The following is a 21,426-nucleotide window of genomic DNA, read 5'->3' as shown; positions in this document are numbered from 1 at the left end:
TAGCAAGCATTATGTTTTCTGTTTTAAACAGCCAAATGAAGTCATGATAGCAGAACAGTATAGGTAAGCATTGCAGAAACATACACTTAAGAGTAGAATGATGCTAGGAGAAATACTATTGCCTCCTAATACACTGTGTCCTGTATTCCATTCAAGAAGCACAGTACTACTGTGTCCTTGTTTTGATTGAAGCCATTCCTCTGGCTGAAGGATATTGATGCACAGCATCAGGGCACGTGGTTCTTACCAACCATTAATAAGACCTGACTTTGGTGCCATTTTCCAGAGTCATTCAATGCATTAAAGCTACATCACAGAGGATTAGTTTGCACTGAGCTTTTGCATAACACTTCATATCACCCATAACATTCCACAAGGTTCTTGTTCTCTCCAGTACCTCTTCTCGCCTCATATTTGCCATTCTTCGTTAGGTCTCTGAGGTGCTACCCAAACTTACCTTGAGGGGAAAAAAAAAAAAAAAAGAGGAGGGTTATTTCTCCCAGATGTGTTCCCGTTTCTGCTTGTTCTCAGTGGTTTACTCTACAAAACATTTAATTTTTACTGCTTAATTTTCATAAAGTAGCTTCTCTTGGTTTTATGTTGCCTTTTGAGATACTTGATAGAAGGCTCCTTTTTTAAATTATCGGGACCAGCAAAGCAACACTGGACATCACAGAATCACAGAAAGACAGGAGTGAAGAAGTGTCTGGTTGGGCTAGAGACCTTTGTTGTCAGAAAGCAGAGGTTTCTACAAAGTTGAACTTAGAAGTACTTCTAACATACCAAACTGTTCTTTAATTGTAGTGGGAAAATAGAGGAAATAGAAAGCATCTCTGTGCCTGCAGAGTCTCAAATTTTATGTTTGTGGTACTACAATAGTACGTTAGAATATTCTGTGTCTGATTTACTCCTGTCACGTTGAAGCTCAGCTTCTCTTTTTATCCTTAAATGTTAAGGGGACTCTTGTAGCTTCTTGCGTACTGCTGCACAGCAGGCCTTTGTTTGTCCTGTGCACTGTGTGAATGCTTTTTAACCTTGTCACCTTGTTATGAAGGATTGTACAGAGGCTTGTCAATGCCATTATTTGCACCTGTGGCAACAAGCTTTTCCAGCACTTTTCTTGACTTCTTCAACTGAACAAACTGAGAAATGATTGTCGTTAGCCCGTCTGCCAGCTGAGTACGTAATCAACAAGCAGGAGGTGCTTTTGTGTAAGCAGGATAGCAGCTGGTTTTGCTTACACTTTTACCTTGGCAGGATATTTTCCATACCCACTGCCAAAAATATCTAGCATCTGGCTTTTTTCTGCCTGCCCAGCTTGAGTTTCTGGCTTGACAGATTGAACACAGTGATGAGATTTCCCCTGAGCTTTCTCTTCTCAAGGCTAAACAGCCCCAGCTCTCTTATCCTTCCCTCATGTGGGAGATGCTGCAGTCCCTTTATCATCGTAGTAGTGGTGCATCCCATCAGGGCTCATGAATTCACATATGTCCAGTTTGCTTGAGTATTCTGTAAGCTGATCCTCCTCCATACTTCTCCTTATGCTACACCTTCCCTCAGTCCTCTAGATTTCTGAAGGCCGGTCTTACAATTAAACACTGAGGTGAAGATGGCTTTCGCTACCTCAGCCTTTTCTACATCCTGCGTCACCAGAGCCCTTGCCCCATTCAGCAGTGGGCCCACATCTTCCTGTTGCTCTTTAAATCCAGGTGCACTTTGGCTTTCCTAATCGTGTCCCTGCATGCTCAGGCTGCTTTATATTCTTCTACATTATCTGTCCCTGCTTCCAGCTTTCTATAGTCCATTTCTGTGACTCAGTTTGGACAGGAGCTCCTCATTCATCCACACAGGCCTGCTGGCATTTCTGCCTGACTTCCTACTTTTTGGGATGGATTGCTCATGAGCCTAAAGGAGATGATCTTGGAATATCAACCAGTGTTCCTAGGCCCCTCTTCCCTCCAGGGCCGTTTCCCCTGGAACTTTTCCAAGCAGGTCGCTGAAGAGGTCAGTCTGCTCTCCTGAAGCCCAGGGCTGTGATTTGTTTTTTCCTCTGCTCCTTCCTCTCAGGATCCTGAACTCAACCACCTCACAGTCACTGCAGCTGACGCTGCCTCGAACATTCACAGCCCCAGTGAGTTCTTCCTCATTTGTATGAGTATGAGGTCCAGTAGAGCACCTCTCCTCGTTGGCTTCTCTGTCACTCGTGTCAGGAAGTTATCAGTTCTCTCAAGGTACCTGCTACGGTGTTCCTCCAGCAGGTATCAGGGGGGTTGAAGTCCCCATGAGATGCAGGGCCTGCAAATGGGAGGCTGCTTCTAGCTGTCTGTAGAAGGCCTTACCCGTGTGTTCTTCCTGGTCAGGTGCACTGTAGCAGATACACTTGGATGGCACCCATAATCAGTTCTTTAATCATTACCTGGAAGCTCTCAGCTGGCTTCTTATCCTTGAAAGCTTCCTTGCCTACATGCAAATGCTTGAGGTGACAGCTGAAGCCCTGGCTTGTTGATTTGGTGATCCCTTCCCTTCACATTATCTTAGGCCCTTTGCTAATCAGCCCTGTCCACTGCTCCCTCACAGGGCCACCGGTGACTCTCTCCCTCCCTCACTGTTCCTAGCTTTGTTCTTCAGGTACAATTCCAAATGATAATTCATATCTGTGTTTAAATACATGGAAGCAGCTTCTTTGTTATGACCACTTTGAAGTGTTGTTTTGCTTGTTTATTTTTTAAAATGTCTCTCATAGTTCTCCCGTTACTACAATCAGGGAATACTTGGTTAACCCACTTCTCTCTTTGGTCTGACAGAATTCAGACCTTTATAATTGTAGGAGTTACCTTGGGATTGAGCTGGATGCTTGCTGTTTCCCAAGTCTGGGAGTAGGAAACAAAAAACAGTGAAATGAATGTTCCCAGATATAACAGCTTTCTATCTTATGGTGATACTTTACTTTATGCATGTCTTGCCTAGACTTACTTTAAAGCAAAAATACTGTGGTAGCTGGCAAGCAGGCAATGTCACAGATCTTTCTTCTCTGTCTGAGCTTTCACATGTGCTATTATGTACCATGAGCTTACGGCTATACATACTAATACTAGTTTTGTTGTTACAGACAACGCTCACGTGGGGACCCTACTTATGGTTTCATATGCTGAGAGTTGCCACTTCAACGCTATCAGGTATTGCTTTAGTTAATTCTTACGTAAACCTGTGAAGGGATATTGAGTCACTCTGACGGGCTGTAAATCATCTTTGTGATCTACCGGTCAGTTTTTCAAAAATATGATTGTGGTTTTGTTGTGTGTTGTTTTTTTTTTTTTTCTGTGCAGACATAATCTCTTGTCTTTAGCACTAATTTTATTTATTAATTTATTTTCAAACAACAACTGTTGAATGAAGAATGAACAGAAAAATCCCTGAACACTTTTTAATTTTTCTCCATATGGATTGATGGCGATGTTGGCAAGGGATTTATTTCAGCATCTCTTATATAACCCTTTTGAGTGATTTTATCTGAAAAGAATGCTGTTTGGCCAAACTAAATTGAGTTTTTATGAAGACTTAAACTGGAAAGTATCTTAAAACACACTTAGTCTTGTGCTTTGCAACAGTTGCAAAATAAACAAAAATAGGGCTATTTTACAAGTCTTAAACCCACTACACAGAATTTTCATTGACCTGTGGACCTCATAAAATTTTGTTAAGTTTTTAGACAGCTTGTCATAATCTGTGTTCCTCACAAATTGTAAAGTATCTGTATTGTATACTGACAAATATTTGTGGGATTTCCACGATTGAACAGCCTCAATTTAAACTATTGACAGTCTACCCTATTGATTTTTATTGTTTTTAGAAGCACCTTAATGTACAGTGTAATCCTCTTCATTGCATACCTTTTCCTCATACCCAGTGGTAGATACTGCTTTCCTTTTTTCAGAAGTTTTTATGAATTTGAAGATTGTTACATATTTGCATCTCACTTCAGTGTCATTGAACTTTGTCATTTGAACTGGTCTTTTGCAAGGGTCTGTAAGGATGCTTGCAAAATGACTGAATCCTTACAGAGCCATTGTTTCTGACTTCTGTTTTCACTGAAGATGACTAACTTATTCACATCCTCAAGGATGTGAATTTTTAATTTGAAGTGCAGTATATTTGATTTCTTGCTTGCTCTTACTCAAGGATCAGTGCTTTAGCCATTATCATGGTAGAGAGACTGACTGACATAAACCCACCTTATTCCATCCTTCTGATTGCACTACCTGTTTTAGCAAAGGAGAACTGCATGTAGCCTCTAGTTTGAAAACTGAGACAGCTGACACCTAAAAATTTAATTAATCCATCAGTATGCTACACAGAGCATTGTTAAAACTGATACTGGCTTAAAGTATACATCTATCAATAAATAACTTCAGTCGCTTGGTATCATTAGACTGAATTGTCAGTCCAGTTGGTAGCCATGTATTTTTAACTAACCTTAACTTTCAGTTAAAGTTCAAATAAAAGCTTATACTATAACTGATGACCTCACAGAACAAACCTGGATGCAAAGCTAAAACTGGTAGAATGCAAACAATACCATCATCAAGGCTTTTGTTGTGTTTTTGTTGTTGTTGTTGTTGTTGTTGTTGTTTTGTCCATTCTCTGTCTTAAGGAACGATTATTAGTATATAGACCTGTAGTATATAGACCTGTGTGGTGCCAGGAGTTGGACTTGATGATCCTTATGGGTCCCTTCCAACTCGGGATATTCTATGATTCTATATTTAGCTGATAATAACTATATATAAGTAGATTAGCATAGCAGATTTTATTTTTGTCTTTTGAGTGAAGTAGAACTATGGAAAACCACTCAGGAGAGATGACACCTTTAAAAACAGAACTGTGTTCAAGAACTTTCTTCTTGCTACTAACCATTTGTAAACCTCTCTTTATTTTCAGTGTGTGATTTCCTTGGGGAAAAGATTGCATCTGTTTTGGGGATAAGCACACCAAAATACCAATATGCCATTGATGAGTATTACAGAATGAAGAAAGAGGTATGTGTGTGAAATAGGGTTCTTACATTTTTTTCTCCCTACTTATCTTCCCTTGCATTTTCAAAAATAAAATTTGTATTCGTGAATTACTTACTAAAATGAAGTTAAATTTTAGAACCTCTTTCAGTTTTCCTTCAGTTTTCTTTTGATGCTTGATTTATGCTTGTTTATCCATTAGTATTTTCTCACCAGCTTATCTGTTGGGTCCTGAGCACTGCTCTACTTGCTTCTCTTCTACAAGGCATTTTAAAGTCCAGGGTGGGAGAAAGCTGGAAGGAGCAGTTCCTAAAGAGGCAGCTGCCTCACATTACTTACTTAAAGTGAATGTACTTTAAAACTCTGAAACTTGTCCCATTTCATGTGATAGGAAGTGCCAAGGGTAAATCATCATGTTACCATTTGTTCTGAACTGTAACTTCAAATGAATGATAGCCAGTGCTTTATGCAAAAATAAAAAAATACAAAAATTAGTAAATCTCATTTGGAAGAAATGTGAAACGTTTAAAGCTTTGGTACTTTATAATAGCTTTTAATTATTAAGGGTTGAAAATGCTTTATAGGTGGACCTATCACTGCTACTTTTGATTAAAAACTGCTTATCTAGATGTCTTTTTTTTTCTGTTGTTTATGTAACACACTTTAATCCATCACTTTGGGCTATTTCTAGAATTCCCATTATAGAGGAGAAAAAACAACAAACACCCAATCTTGTGATAAACTAGTGACTATTCTGTAGCAGAACAAATATTCTTTTCTTGTAATAGAACTGGTATGTTGTTACAGAAGGTAAGTGGTGTTTATTTCAAGTAAACAGTAACTTACGAATCTGGTTACATATTTTCAGGAGGAAGAGGAGGAACAAGAAAACAAGTTATCAGAAGAAGCAGAAAGACAGCATCAGGAGCAGCAGAACAAGGCACAAGCTGAAGCTCCTGTCCAGACAGACCAGCCTGAATCAACAACATGTACTTCATTTGTGAATTTAAACTTTGAAAATGAGGGAGATAGCCACTCTGTTGTGGAAAATAAACAAGATGTAGTTACTGTCCCTACCTAAGTATAAAGCTCTGTATAATGTAGGAAATAGGAAGCGTCAGGTGTCACGATCTGGCTGTAAGGAGGAAAAATAGGATTATACTTATTCAGTGTAATACAACTTACAGCATTCTTATTGATCAGGAGAGAGCTAGGTGATGTCTCTTCAGTCTGTCTGCCTAATAAAGGCTGAGGCATTCTGCCAAATTGGCACTTCAGTGAAAATGAAAATTGCACTACAAACATTTGGTCTAAAATTGAATTTCTGTGTAAAGCAAGTAAAAATGTCTTTCCTTTAAATTGCTGTCTGGCACAGTGGATTGCAGATGCAGTGCTGTTCCTCCTTGTGAACACCAATTTCTGATCTGCACGTTGTTTGCAACTTGGCTCTCTATGAATAGATTGATAGGAATCAATGTCCTGTAACTCACAAGTCATTATAATCGCTTCTGAATTCCCCTATTTATTGTCACTATTGTGTGCATGTATCTTTTTCCGTTACTAACACAAGAGAGGTTAGATTTAATGTTAATTAGATTTAAGGGCCTAATGGAACACTTTCCTTTTCTTTTTTTTTTTTAACTCTAAAGGAGGCTGTAAACACCCTTAAGTATTTATGAACTAGTATGAGCACTTTTGGGGGCTAATAGTGCTCAGCTGCGCTATGTAGTGCTGTAGCAAAGTACAGAACCAGCTGTAAGATGCTGTCACTCCAAGAATTAACAGATTCTTTACCTGCTCTGAATTGGGCTGGGACGTAAACTGAAGTCTTGCTGAATTGTAGCAATTACTGGACATCACGTATGGTACTAGTTTGTAACTACAAAAACTTTAACATAAATTACTTGAGTTAGCATACTTGATAAAACAAGCAAACTGTTTAAGGTTAACATTTATTTATAAGGAGTGGGCCACTGTAGGTATCTTTTCCCCTCTAGTGCAGAATATATATGTAACTGGAGATTAGAAAACCAGGCTTATGACTTTTTTAAACATGAAAAGCATTTGTTTCCATATTGAAACAATATTCATTTTTGTTTAAGTGAAATGCAGGTGGCTCCAGTTCATAACCAGCCCCAAATACCATTCACTTAAAAGAATTTTAGTGCAGTGACCACGATCCTGCTTCTACCCTGTTCAAGGTGAATGGTTTGCTTTGGGACAATCAGGTACTGCTCCTGCAGGCAGATAAACAAGCAACTGTGTGTGTCCCAGTCACTGTCTATGCAGAAAGTTTGTTGATAAATGAGTGGAAGACCTGTACTAGTTACTGTAGGGATTGTTGTTTTTGTCCTCAAGACTTCTAAAAATAAACCTGAAGAGGCTTCAGAGAAAGTTTATGCTGGGCATCATCACACTTGCCTGGCTTTGGTCCCACTACCAGCTACCTGAGGAGACTGCTGGAACAGCACAGGCCAGAAAGCTCAGCTCTTAGTTTGCAGAGCTCAAACAACTCTGCCTGAACTAGCATCCCATACAACTCAAACTCTCTCTTCTCATCTGCCCCTAGCATTCCAGCACTTCAGCAAATCTGAGTAAGATCCATTCATCAGCTCTGTTTGATCTGTTTTGATGCTCTGTTCTTTGCCTTTTTGAATTGTAATGCAGAGGGTGCTGACAGCTGTGCAAAACCATGCCATAGCCCTGAACATCTGCAAAGGAGAGTATGGTTCTGTATTGTGTAGGGAATACAGAGAAAGAGAGATCATGTTGGGAGTTCTTGTACTATAGCAAAGATAAAAAGCAGCCCCTAGCTCGAGAGTACAAATTGTAGAGCTGAAGGATGCTTTGCTTTTCTGCAGAGAAAATGTCAGTTGTATTTTCTTTTTTCCCAACTATCTGTTACATCAGCAATGCTCTCACTGCCTCGGGGTTAAACTTCTTTGTATAAAATGCTGTATTACTCACTGTGCCTTAACTTAATCCTTCCCGTCAGTTTTTTTGCAAACTGTATGAAAGTGGTTACTTTCATAATGGTTTAATTTTTCTGTAAATGCATTAATTGGTTATTTTATATTTAATATGATTTTTGAACTGAAAATTGGCTGTGGCTTTTCCTTTGAGACTGTGTGTTCTTTGAAAGTTTATGCCTACACCCAGGAACACATGCTTGTTCACTTTGTATTTTTTGAGTCACATCCTAGTGGAAAATCCAGGCACTGAAATTCAGGACACACTGCCACCACCCCTTCCTTACAACCTTATGCAGTACTTGTTGATGTACTTGACAATTCAGCACTACCCAACCTAATAAATAGAGTAGGACTACAACCATCTCTGGCCTGCAACTATTCTAACTTTATCTGAAAGTTGGAACATTTACATGAAGTCATTAAATCAGTAAAACACTTATTCTTTAATTACATAGATGAGCTACAGCCGTAGTTAAGATAACCTCCTATGCAACTATTTTACATAATTTAAGTTGGTGAAAGCTTTTATACAGGTATTTGGATTAGTTTCAACCAGACCTACCGCTAGGGTGGTACCATTTCTGTCCAGGAACCTCTTCACAAGTAGATAAGCAAATAAATGTTGAACCAATTGAATAGTTACCCTTTCTGCCAGACAAAGATAGACATATAAATTAAGAAAAATGCCTAAGGTGTTTAGGTCTTGCTGAAGACCTTTGCCTTCACAGAAGGACATGTAATAGTGCTGTCATTACACGTAGCCACAAGGAACGCTCTGGGAAGCCCTGTGTGGGTACAGGGTGGTGCTGAGGATACCCAAGAAACACATTCTCACATACAGGATAAATTCACATTTTATATTAGAATTCTATATTAGAGCATTCAAATAATAAAAAAGGCTTTGTGTTTAAGGAAAAAGTCCACAAATATTTATTTAAAAAAAGCACCACACACACACCAGATCATAGTTACCTCTTAAACAAGACTTGCTGGTTTGTTTTCAGGAATTAGTTCTGCAATTCCTCTGTACCACATTTTATATTATATGCTTGAGGGGGAATAAGGTGGGGAGGAGTAAAATGGAAGAGGCATTGATTCAAATAATGAATGTCTCCAGCTTCCAACAGTTAATGAATGCTTCAGTTAGAGATATCAATGGATACAGTCTACTCCTGTTCAAAGTCACGTATCATCAACGTCAGCAGTGCTGTCATTATCACTTGCCACAAGGACCTCTCTATTCTCGTATGTCCAGAACCCATTCAGATCAATTAGAATGCTGGTAACAGTGTCTCCTTGACTGCTATTGATTAAATCCTGAAGGGAGATTTTGTAAGGATCCTTAGGCTTTACCATATCAAAGATTTCATCCTGTAAAAGAAAAAAAAAAAGATGAAATTGGGGGGAAAAAAGCCCCCACACATTAATGAGTAGAATAACAGTGACATTATATACTATATACAGAATGATCTTTGGATAACTAGTGCCATCCTCACCAGTTTACAAAACAAGTCTCTAATAATTTAAGATACAAAACATAATAGCAGCTACAGATAAGACCAGTGTGTTCAGCTCACAGATCTCAAATAAGAACTTGCTTTTCTGGGGAGGCTTTGGGCTCAAAGCAGCAACATGAAGCTCAGTTCATTTGTGTGAGTTAAGCTTTATAGAAGCTTTCATACTTTTAGTGCTAGAACTGCTAGATGTTAGTAGGCAGCAGTGAGGAGAATTTTACTGACAGTTGGTTTTAGTGAACTCCACACCCTCCCCAGAGGGATGATGCTGAACTATGAAACAGATATATAAAATATCTTTAAGGTAGAGCAGTACATATTAACAGCCAATGCATCTATTAAATATGGAAACAACTAGAACAGCTGAATACCAGATTTTTCTTACTAAGCAACCGCTGAACAGAAAGACATTTTCAAGCCTGTAACAAATCAGATTCACCTCTGCTACTCTGCAAGTAAATATGCATCAACCTAGAAACTACAATATGATGCAAGTTATAAAATCTTTATTCAAATATTTCATGTAGTTCTCTACTGAAGAAAACTAACCTTCACATCCTGAAAAGAAACTGGTTCTTGTCCGTGGATTTTCATTTGTTCCTGAATGGCCTAAAATACAAAAGTTAGAAAAAGTAGTTCAGTATTATACTGACACTGTAGGAAACTGTTTTAAATGCTTCTCCATCTTAAGCTGTATTGCCTTGTGACATAGTATTAACAGCACAGCTCGCAACCAATTCTCTTCCACAGTGGTGAGTTAGGACAACCAGTGATACACATCTCTGGGTGCACAGCTCTCAGTTAGTGTAACAAGAACCCAGTATCATTATGACCAGCGTTTGAGCATTCTGCAAACAGGACATGCAGACCCTTGAATATCACTATTCACCACTCAAGATAGGAATACATTCAAACCAGAAGGTTCAGTTGTCCTACAAAGTGAGGAATACAGACTAGAGAAAGAGAAAAGGGGAAAGACCAGTCAGCAGACAGACAAAGCAGTGTGGCTACTGACTTGCAATTGCTTTGAAAATGGAACCTGTACTGGGATTGATCAAATAACATGCAGTAGATAGTGCATTTGCCTAGTTGAGCATTTGTCTGGGCATGGAAGGATTCTCCTGCTTCATGCTCTAAGTAGGCATTTCTGATCTGAAGTAAAATGGTATTCGCTATTATTAGCTCCGTTAATGCAAGACTACTTAGAGCTGCATCACCAAACCTCTGCCTGCAAACAATGACTGTGAGCAAAACCATTTGCTTCACAAGCACAAGCTGCACAGCCCTGCCAGGACAGCTGTATCACTATGGTCCAGATGCAGCCTGAGGCTCTCCAGGCTGTGACAGGCATTCACAAACCAGTGTGAACCCACCAGAGGGCCATCAGGATGCTCAGGTAGCCAAAGCAAGCACAGATGGGAAGAGAGGCTTGATAAGGTGATCAATTAGCCTGGAGAACAGAAAGCCAAAGTAGAAATCTAGACATTTTAGATAGAAGTTAATGTAGAAATCTACATACTAGTTCAGCAACTTAGCAGGTGGTTAGAGAGGTGACACAGCCATGCTCCTCTTGGAGATGCACAGTACAAGGACAAGAGGAATGGACATTAAACTGTAGCAAGAGACATTCTGATTAGAGCAAGACAGGGGAAATAGTTAGGGGAGACGATATTCTCAGCAAGGTCAAGCACAGGAACAAAATGACCAAAAAGGCTACAGAGTCTCCATCATTGGAAATACTCCAAATTTGCCTGAATGAGGCCAGGAACAACTTACCCTCACTATGAAGCCAGACCTGCTCTGAGCAGGTGATCCCAAAAGTTTTATTCCACCCTAAACTACTCTGATTCCAAAATGCTGAAAAAGTTGTTTGTTTTTTTTTTTTTTTTTTAAAAAAAAAGAAAAACAACCTTTCCTTTTTTTTTTTTTTTAAGAAAAGCCTTCAAGATAAGAACTCCTGTTTTTTTGTTTATAAAATTATATGGTTATTGTCCCTACCAAAGTTTATTGCAATAAACCTACGTATGAACATAAAGAAGGTAGGTAGTAGACGATGCCTTTGAGTAGGCCTGAACACTTAATGATTCAAGTGAAGTATGTACCTTGTTCTTCATACTTTGAGCACAGGGAAAAGTATGACATTTATTTTTAAAGTTATAATATGAAGACCCACATACAGAAAACTGAAGCATTTGTCCCTGTGTCTGAATAAATATCACCAAAAGGCAGCCTTGAACATGAACAAAAAGCATCACGCTCTCAACTCAGCCAAAACCAATCACAGCAAAAATGTAGTCCCAAGCTGAGAACCTACAAACAGAAATACTACTTTACTCTGACATTCCCCTTCCCAAGACACCCAAGGTATCAATTAGCAAAAGAACACCACAAACCAGAAAAAGAACCCCACCCCCAAACCATAATTCAAAGGGATACTTTACAGTCTTAGGTTAAGTTTAAAATCAACTCAAAAGAAATTATTTCAGACCCATTTGGGGAAAAAAAAAGATACAAATACAAAGTATTAAATATGAGAAGCTTTTTCACAGGGCACCCTGGATGAAAAACCCCACAGCTGTATGTACAGACCAGCACTGCATTTCAGTATTTACATTTCTTGTACTGTATTTGAAGATTACACTGAAACTAAAAGCATGAGCAATAACCAACCAGAACCATCATAAGAGATTTTAACAGGTAATAATTAGGTAATTTTAAGGACCCTTTTTGAAATCAATAGAAAATATCTGTCCTAAATGAAATCAAAACAGTTAATTTCAACTGCAGATAAAATGTTGAAATACCTTTTGAATTCTTTCCAAGTTTTGCAATTTTTTTTTTTTAATGTTTTAAATCTTCTTACAAGTAGTTACTAGCCTCCCAGTGGGTATTGGTAATTCAAAGTGATTCCCTGCAGATCTGCATGCAGAAGCACACAGGCTATAACACCATAAACACAGAAAATGGCCTACCTGTATAAAGAGACTTACCCTAAAGAAATAATTAAGGGAAAAGACATTCAGGTATCCTTTGTTCTCTATATCAAGCAGTTTGAAAATATATTGCAGAGCTGCAGGCTCCTTTCTGTTTTCTAATGCAAGTACAAAGTCCAGGTAGGTTTTATAGTCCTAAAAGTAGACACAATCACGTTTATTACAGTCTTCTTTCTAAATTGATTTTGCAAGCAGGAACATTATAATTGGCAGCTATTTCATTGTAGGGGATCAGTCTATTTTCTGAAAAAGACGACATGAAATAGAAAATGGCTGCTACCAGCCATGCGAACAGAAAAGTTAGTTTCTAGTGACTGCTGAGGATAAGAGATCCTGCCATTTTAGATGCAAAATAGAATTCCAAGCATAAATCCAAATTAAACAGGCTCCGTATACACTTTTAAACAATGCTCAGTAACTGATTAGGTATGCTCAGCAGCCTAAAGGTGTAAAAAAAAAGCTGTAATAAGTTGTCATAAGCATAAATTAGAGATATCCAGTAGTAATCCCACTGTTTTCAAGAGTAAACTACATGACCAATTAAAGTACTCAATTCTTAGACCAGAGTAGTAGTCTGGCAAACCATGTGGTTAAAGCATTAGAAAGCAAATATTTGTGCATTTCTTCAGTATTCTTACTTTGTCCACTAGTACTGATTCTTGCTTTCCTGATTAACATACAGTTGTGACAACCAAGGGTCAAAATCCTACAGTCCTGTGAATGTAATAACCATGTCTACCATAAACACCAGCAGGTTCTGCTTCCAAGCAGAAGGACCTCAGACTGGAGAAATGAGAATCTCACTGATTTAAGAGGGAATGCAAAATCCTGCATCTAGGGAGGGAAAACCCCATTCCTCAGTACAGGCTGTGGGCTAACTAGAGGAAAGCAGCTTTGCAGAGGAACAAGTCCAGCAAACCAGAGGCAACTAGGAGGTTCTCTCTCCCCTAACCTCTGTGATGCTGTGATTCTATGGATTCTAAGTCATCTGAATGCAGACATAAGCAGCGATGCATTAACTCAAGCTTTCCGAATAAACATAGGGCTCAGGTTTTAACTGTAATTTAGTTAGATTTCACATTTCACAGCTATGTAAAGCCTACAACAACAACAAGAACCAATGCTATTAGCTAACCTGCACATTTCATCATGAAGGCAACTTGCAATAGTATGAAATGTCTCTCTAAATAAACAATTAAAAAGCATGGCTATATCTATACATTTTTTCAACATGCACTTTGTATTATTTAATCTACAAGTGGTAGAGAAGCTCTATACTAGGTTATCTGGATTCCCTCACACCACTACTTCTCAAAGCAAGCAACTTGTCTTCCAACCAACCACACTGCAATCATCTTGATGTTAGAAAACCAATTTTCTAATCTGCTGCACTGTCATTTCTCTGAACTGTGAGAAAGAAAGATTACACCAGCCCAAGCTTTTTTTTTCCAAAGATACTGTTTATGAGACATTTTCCTTGTCGATAAGAAAAAGCTTTTATCTTGTGAACCGAGTATAAGTATGCAATTACCATTTCTCCATCATAAGTTAAGCATTCCTGAAAAACACGATCCAAAAATATGTTGGTGAGAGTCCCTGTTCCGTATCGGGACAGTTCTTCTTTGCTGAGCATGCCATTGTGATCTTTATCGAGGTTTAAGTACTGCCCTAGGGAGGAGACAGGACAAAATATAGTATCCCTATATTACCAAACTGTTTCAATGGAGAAAGGAAACGTAGCTGAACACTAATTTTCATTATAAAATTAATGAAGTTAAGTGAGAATCTGCTAGATCCACAATAATATTCACAGAGCAACACAAGTGAGCACAACATGGGGCACAGACTGGGCCGACAGAGCTCCCATAAGGAGGCACTAACAGTTCCACTATAAGTTAACAGCTTAAAAGTAAAGGCTGTTTATACAAAGGTGTCAAAGACTGACAAGAACATGTTTGAAACAGATCTGCTGTAAATAAAAAAGAACTAAAGTTGATATAAAAGCATGAACAGAACTGTCAAAAAAAAGTTTACATAGGGACCTTGTACCTTACGCCAGAGGGAGCAGAAAATGACAGGATAAAACCAATGTAAAGAGCAACGTTAGAGAACTGTAAAGTCAGGAGGATACACTGAAAGGATGGCTAAAGGAGTTGAAAAGACGAGTTATTGGGAGGATTTAAAGAGGAAAAAAATAACAGGAAAAATAACAATAGAAATTTGACTAAGTCATACAAGGTAGAGGGGAAAAAAAAGTGTTCACATATAAAAGGAACCTACCATAAACTCTTAATGCAGAAGGAGCAGAAAACCAATTTGTTTCCTGACTTTCTTTAGAGAGTTCTTCATCCCTTAACTAAGTGAAATAGAAAGTTAGAATTCAGAAATAGTAAACTAAAATACAGTAGTATATGTTAATAGATCTTTACCTCCAGTAAGTCATCCAGGAAGCTGCAAGCTAAAATATCCTGTATCTTTATCTTCCCTGCAGCAAGAAAAGGAAAATCCATTTTAACAGTCACCTAGCCAACACATACATTTGGCTGTTCTCATTTACCTGGTTCTCAGCACAAAAAAGTGTCTTTTTTTTTTTTTGAAGTACCAAAAAAACAAATTCTTACATCACAGATAATACAGTCATTTAAATGATAAAATAAAAGTGGCTTTTCAAATGATGGAACAAAACTAGACTGATATTGGTAGGAGTTAGGCTGCAACTCCGAAAGCTAGAAAACTAAAAATATAAATATTCAACCCAAAGTGTAACAAAAAAAAATATAAAGAAAGCATATGCTTAGAATGTTTATTAGAAAAACACTGACTCTGAAGTGATATGATTATTTTTACATCTTCAGACCTGACAAAAACTTCCGCCAATGAAGCTTTTACCTGTGGGCAGACGCTGCACAAATAGCTGTGCAGAACGACAACATTGTAGTTTCACATACACCCTCTCTACATGCTTGTTATTATCTCTGCTAGAGGGTACTGCCCACATCATGTTGACATCTCCAAGTGGCACAACAAAATCTTGATAACGCATGGTTTGTGACTTAATTCAATGATGGGGGACGGAAATCAAACTCTTGTCTGAGTAAGCTACAGCTGTAACAAGAGAATTAACAGCTGTAATTGCAAACCTTTTCTAGTGAGCTTATATGGTACACTCAAGTTTAAACACAAGAGAAGTGCATCACAATAAGCATTCTTGAGCATTTCCTCAGCCCTGTGGATGTTCTGCCCCACAGTTCATAGTTACCTGTTACTGTGTTTTCTACACATTTTAAATACTTTTAAAATTAGCTACTGCTAATGATGCATTATGATGAAACAATTGTCTTATCTGTTAATTCCAGTATCTCTGTACTACTTCAGCTGATGGATACCTCACTACAACTCATTAGCAGTGCAAGCAGACAACCCAACCCACAGGAAGACTCAACCCTACTACAAGTACAATTATATGTTATTTTGAAGGCACAAGTAGCTTTGGTAGAAACATTTTAAAAGTGAAAATATTCCCACATATTTAGAGTTTGAAAAACACAGACCTACCTGTTCTAAGAGGATCCAGAAAGAAGAAGAACTTTCTAACTGCTGTGCAGACATAAAAAGAATAAAAAGATTTTTCTAAGCCATCCAGCTGTGGCAAAGTAGGGATGAGTTCCAAAATATAGTTTTCTAAATCCTGCAGAATTAAGAAAGAAAAGAGCACACACACAGAAGCTTTAAACACTACTATTGTTTAAAGCATATTCGTTTGCTACACTGCACCCCTGTCACATACACTTAATTAAAAATACAACCCAGAAACAACGCAGGAAAGAACACAAATGCAGGCAGAAGAGCTAGTATCAGTGCACAAGAAATCCTAGGTCAGATGTGTAACACGTACATGTGGTGCAATGACTGAAATGGTCTGCAAATAAAGCAGAAGGTTACAAATTAGATCTCACCACTGGATTTCTAGTATACAGATTGATATTTATCTTAAGTATGCCCTCCCCAAATCTAGATTACGTTCTTTTGATGCTCTATCACATGAGTTACATTAACCAAGAATGTACTTACCGATTCTCTGAGGTAACCCTGTCCTGCCACGTCATATAAACTGAGACCAATTCTTGTCTGATGAAGCCACACTGCAAAACAGAAAACAATTTAGTGTAAAAATCTGGAGAGTTTTTTTTTTGAAGCCTCACCAGAATTTGAAGTTATTAATGCAGAACTGTTAGATATTAATTCTACATTTCCTGTTTTTCAGAGATTTAAGCAGGTAGGTACCAACCCTGCTGAGAAAGCCTGGTTCGGTCTCCAAACCGCTAAGAGTCACTAGTGATGTGTTGTACGCTGTGGCCAAGACTGCCCTGTAATAACCAGCTGTAATGGCTGAGCAGGTACCACATTTCATCTGGTAGGTTGAATCATATGGATTTGTTCTCACCGAACTACTCCCACAGCATTAAAAACAGCTGTACAACATGGCATACAGGTTGCTTGTTAGATTGCTGCAGCCCCTCACGTAGCGTGAGGCATTGCAGCTACACCCAACCGCCCCAACAGTAGAATTAAAATAGCACAAGCATCTATTTGAGATCCAGTGCATCAATCAGATAAATTACAGGACAACGTGCTTAATGGCAGAAATACCCAGAGCTGCAGGAGTTAAGTCAGGAAACCTTAAGGTCACAACTTGAAGAGCAGCATTTTCCAGTTGCACTGCCATTGTTAAAGCACAGTAATGGAGATGGACCACAGATCAGACAGAAAACTTATCCACACACTCTGCTAAATCTAACTTACATTTTATGAAGAAGCAGTTTACAAGCTCCTCTTACAAAGCATGACTCGTACTTCATACCAACATTCTTCTCTTCAGGGTTAAGTGCTTGGCAAGGTGGACCAAGTACCACTCAGAGATGCCAGAGGTTGGCTGGCTGAAGCTTACAGGTAAGTGCATCACACTCTCTGAAGTGATTCAAGACACTTGTACCAGGCTTGACTTGTGCAACAAAGCCAACAAACTCAACCACTGTTTCTCCTGAAGGATTGTTTCTGGAGTTAGACAGCGCTTTGGGAAATGCTTCACTATTATTCAGTCATTAACTTTGCTGTTAATTAACAGTAAAGTAATTCAGTCATTTATTCATGTGTATTTTTTTCAGCACCAAAAGGCTACTTATAATCCAAAATAGCTGATGATATAGCAAGGCTATGTTGACACGGACAAGAACACATTTACATATTGGACAAGCACAGTCAGAAGACATAGCTAATGCTCTGTAGAAGGGAAAACAGCTGGTAGACAAAGCTGTCTGCTAGACAGTCTCATCCCAGAGGTTACATCACACTGGCCACATAAGTTCATTGTTTTATTCTTCTCAATACTGCCCAAATAAAGGAAATTAGACTGATAATATATACAATAAACAGACTGGTGATCTTGCTGACTGGTGAATTTCAAAGGTATAGTGAGCTTTCACCTCCCAGTAACAAAAACTCCTCAAACCTCCATGAGAACAGTATTAGCAATCAAGAGGTAGACCTCACTGTTTCGGGGGAAGACAGCGAGTAATTAATAGAGCTTAAAATAGCATTGAAAATAAAACATCTCACCAAAAAAGAGGAAATATCAACTAACCTTTTCGCATGACGTAATTGAAAAACTGCATGATGGATATCCTCCCGTAAGGATCGTTATGGAGTAATTTAGCAAAGATCTTGGCTGTGAAGAACTGCCTGTAGAACACAAACACAAAGCTACAACTGTGCATCTAATTACACTGTACTGATAGATGCAGTTCCATACCCAAAACTCAGACACTTTAAAGACTTTTAACAACACAGAACGTGTTCTGTGTCTTCAAATACATTGAATTACTATGCTACAGCCAACAAGTGTAGAGTGCATTCATAGCAGGTACACACTTAGTTGGGAACCTCCCAAGTAACAATAGTAAACTCAATAAAAAGCAGCAGCTTTCACTGCTCCTACATGTGATACTCTTCAATGTGCGAATTTAAATAGTTTTTCTCCAATTTAATTTCTCTTTAGTGCAATATATTTGGTAGCTCCCGACCTTCTACAGCATATGTGTAACCATAATAAAAGGAACTGCTGGTACTGACAACTAATCTGCTTCTGCATAAAACTCAGTCACACAGTCACAAAGCTACACACACAACACAGCTGTGTATGACACTCATCTCCCATAGGAACATAAAGCAATATTCATTTCATGACATACACAGAAATTGGTAGGAAATGTTCCATCAAAAGATATTACAGAATGCTAGGCAGTATTGCTAGACATGATTTCCTCTCCAAGTAGGAAATGAGCAGTTTATCGTCCACACTAACATCATAAACATACTATGATGAAAATTTCTTCAAAAGAACACTGTATTCTCTTTTGCAAAGAACTCTATCAAAAGAGACTGCAGAGATGCAGGCAATACACCTCTGCAAGGACGTAAAGCATTATGTTCAGCAATAACCTCACAAATGTTATTTCTCTCACCATTAAACTGTCTCTATTTATTTGAGCAGTTAAAAGTTACAGCACCATTTAAACTTGGCCACAGTAAGCATATACAAGAGAAGAAAGCCTTACTTGCATTTAGGTCCAGCTTTTTCACCGACTTTCAAGAAGTTCTCGTAATTGATCATTGCTTCTTCCCCAATCATTGGTGATGTCTGATGTTTGTCCAGTAGAAACCAGAGATTCTTGAAAGGCATTTAGATATTCGGTTAAGTAAACAACACTCTGTATACATCAATGTGCATAAGACAGAGCATCTAAGAAGTGCAGCGAAAATGTATTTTTACTGCAATGCTATCTCAGGTAATTGGTACACATCACTTCAGCCAGGAAAGCAAGCAAGCAGTACTTCCACTGCTCTAAACTGGCGTTACACACACACAACTAGGATACACTCAGCTGTCTTTGGAGTCTCTCAGTGATATGTAAACACTTATTACTTCTGGGCCCACTAGGAAATTGACAGAATGTGCTGGAGAACTAGAAGCTATTGATTTAATCCTCATGTACATCATGAGGAAGTCTTACCAGCCAAAGACTTTTCAGCACTTTAGTTTTATCTAGGACTTCACAATAAGCCAACGTGCCCAAATACAAAGCACCTTACTGGCCACACAAGATTCTGTGGACTGATGACTGAAGCTCGAACTGTGCAGAGAAAGGAAGTTTGTCAGAAGTCATTACAAGACGTACAGAAAATATGTTCTTACCTGCAGCTCTTCATTATCCAACAGCTCTCTGCTTTTTCTTTGCAGGAAGACAGCTCTAGATTCTTCTCTTAATTTCTGAAGCAAGACTTCATCTTCAGCTGGCAGCTAGAAGCATTGTAATGTTTCAGTTTTCTGTACAGTGATACCATTCAAAAACTACACAGCAAGTGAGTACTCTTAGGTAACCCTGACTCACACCCTCAGAGGAAGCTGTTTACTCAACAGAAAATACCATACTATCAACCAGAATGCTGTGTGGTACCTGCTTCTTCTACAGGTGTACTTTACATTTGCATACTGTCTCAAATTATTTCATTACTGAAATACTTATTTAAAGCGGAACATTGACATGAGAGACAGGGAGACCTACCACATACCTGGTAACTCATCTGAGGAGCATTTTCCCACTGGTGCAAGACAGGCTACACATGAGACATTTATTAGTGTGTTTTTAGCCAGGAGAGAGCAGCACTCTCCATTTCATAGTAGGCCTGACTCTCACATGCATACATGTCTATGAGGTGTGTTTCGGTCAGCAAAACAGACGGGAGAATGTGTTGTATGAAAATTCTACCAACATCTGCACACAAAACTGTACCATTACTATCAGGACTTGGATGTTTACATGTATAGTCAGCAACTGAAACCTAAGTACTTGAGAACTTTATTGGCAGTAACCCACAATCCTAGGGAATATGGGACAATGGAAGGTGAGACAGCAGTGAACAGTCAAGCTGATAAATGTCAGCGCTGTGAAGGTGTCAAACTTCTGTTTTCTTAGTCCTACAAAGCTACCTGATGTATGCCACAGTTAAGTTGCCTGACCAAGCATTTCTGGCAGATGCAAACAAGAGCCTCATCTGTAGTCTGCAGAACTAAGGACCCATCCTTTTCACAAAGTAGCAGCCTACGGTGTCTGAACAGAAACAGGAAAATGCTTGTTTATAACACCTGTATGCCAAAACTTAGTTAAAAGGGAAGTACCTCTGAAAGAGAAGCAGGACTTGTTACCTTTTGGAAACCCCCAAGCACCAAACTATTCCATGGCCTTTCACAAGATGCTCGGTAGTTATTTGAAACTGCTGAAGTTCTTAATTATACAGAGACAGGACATCCACACCTTTCAGATCTCAAGATATTTCAGCTTCTGTGGTTGAAACACCTCTGAATAAGCACCAGTACCTTACAGCACAACGTAGCTTCTGGTTCAGCTGCGCGCCGCACTCACCCTGTAGTAGAAGCGGGGGATGTTGCTGTAGGAGGGGTTTCCGCCGGCCCTGCCGCCCTTCCACTGCGCGTAGTACTGCGTGAACAGCTCCATCTCCTCCTCCTTCAGCTCCTGCTCGCTCCGGGCGGCTGCGCGACACAGACAGCAGGGCCCGCGCTGGGCTGCAAAGCTCCGGCCAGCCTCAGCGGGGAGACAGGGCCCGGCTGAGGGCTCCCAGGAGGATGAGGAGGATGAGGAAGATGAGGAAGATGAAGATGAAGCCACCCCCCCTCACCCCGCCCCCCCCCCCACTCACGGAGGCTGCGGGCGGCCAGGCGGCCCCTCAGGCTCCGCGCCCAGTCCATGGCTCCTCACGCGCGGCGCATGCGCCCTGCGCCCACCCGACGCGCCGGGCGCTCCGGGCGCCGCGCCCTCAACCAACATGGTGGAACGGGCCGCTGCCAGCGTGCGCGGTT

At 39.4% G+C, this 21,426-nt stretch overlaps 2 protein-coding genes across 4 annotated transcripts in view; one reads left to right on the top strand and one right to left on the bottom strand.

Moving 5' to 3' along the window:
• LOC137857163 (signal recognition particle subunit SRP54) overlaps positions 1–8,112 on the top strand; it is a 32,403-nt gene extending 24,291 nt beyond the window's left edge. Inside the window, exons 3-5 of one of the 2 annotated variants that reach the window (XM_068683345.1) lie at positions 3,110–3,176; positions 4,939–5,036; positions 5,881–8,112. In XM_068683345.1, coding sequence (XP_068539446.1) covers positions 3,110–3,176; positions 4,939–5,036; positions 5,881–6,093 — 378 coding nt within the window. In that variant the 3' untranslated portion in view covers positions 6,094–8,112. The remainder of the gene's footprint in view (positions 1–3,109; positions 3,177–4,938; positions 5,037–5,880) is intronic. The other variant, XM_068683346.1, reaches the window with a different exon arrangement.
• On the bottom strand, positions 6,630–21,425 carry PPP2R3C (protein phosphatase 2 regulatory subunit B''gamma). Of its 2 annotated transcripts, XM_068683347.1 has the most exons (13): positions 21,267–21,425; positions 20,972–21,099; positions 19,744–19,848; positions 19,106–19,218; positions 18,133–18,230; positions 16,563–16,633; positions 16,047–16,179; positions 14,921–14,976; positions 14,772–14,847; positions 14,023–14,159; positions 12,489–12,626; positions 10,048–10,107; positions 6,630–9,355 (listed from the first exon to the last, which is right to left on the bottom strand). In XM_068683347.1, the coding sequence occupies exons 1-13, from the start codon at positions 21,313–21,315 to the stop codon at positions 9,167–9,169; spliced, it is 1,353 nt and encodes a 450-aa protein (XP_068539448.1). In that variant the 5' UTR covers positions 21,316–21,425; the 3' UTR covers positions 6,630–9,166. The 2 variants fall into 2 exon arrangements, with proteins under 2 accessions (XP_068539448.1, XP_068539449.1); XM_068683348.1 differs by lacking the exon at positions 21,267–21,425 and having other exon boundaries at positions 20,926–21,042.
• Position 21,426: the final 1 nt, after the last annotated feature.

This window comes from Anas acuta, chromosome 5, assembly GCF_963932015.1.
Source record: "Anas acuta chromosome 5, bAnaAcu1.1, whole genome shotgun sequence".
NCBI classification, from domain to species: domain Eukaryota; kingdom Metazoa; phylum Chordata; class Aves; order Anseriformes; family Anatidae; genus Anas; species Anas acuta.
The sequence above is the reverse complement of the archived record's forward strand: the minus strand, read 5'-3'. Positions and strand labels throughout refer to the sequence as shown.

Excerpts from the sequence above, each read along its gene's own strand:
- PPP2R3C (XM_068683347.1), bottom strand. The coding sequence starts at position 21,315 with ATGGACTGGGCGCGGAGCCTGAGGGGCCGCCTGGCCGCCCGCAGCCTC. Across the intron at positions 19,849-20,971 it reads TCCCCCGCTTCTACTACAGG|CTGCCAGCTGAAGATGAAGT; the intron begins GTGAGTGCGGCG and ends CAATGCTTCTAG. Across the intron at positions 16,180-16,562 it reads AGGGTTACCTCAGAGAATCG|GATTTAGAAAACTATATTTT; the intron begins GTAAGTACATTC and ends TTAATTCTGCAG.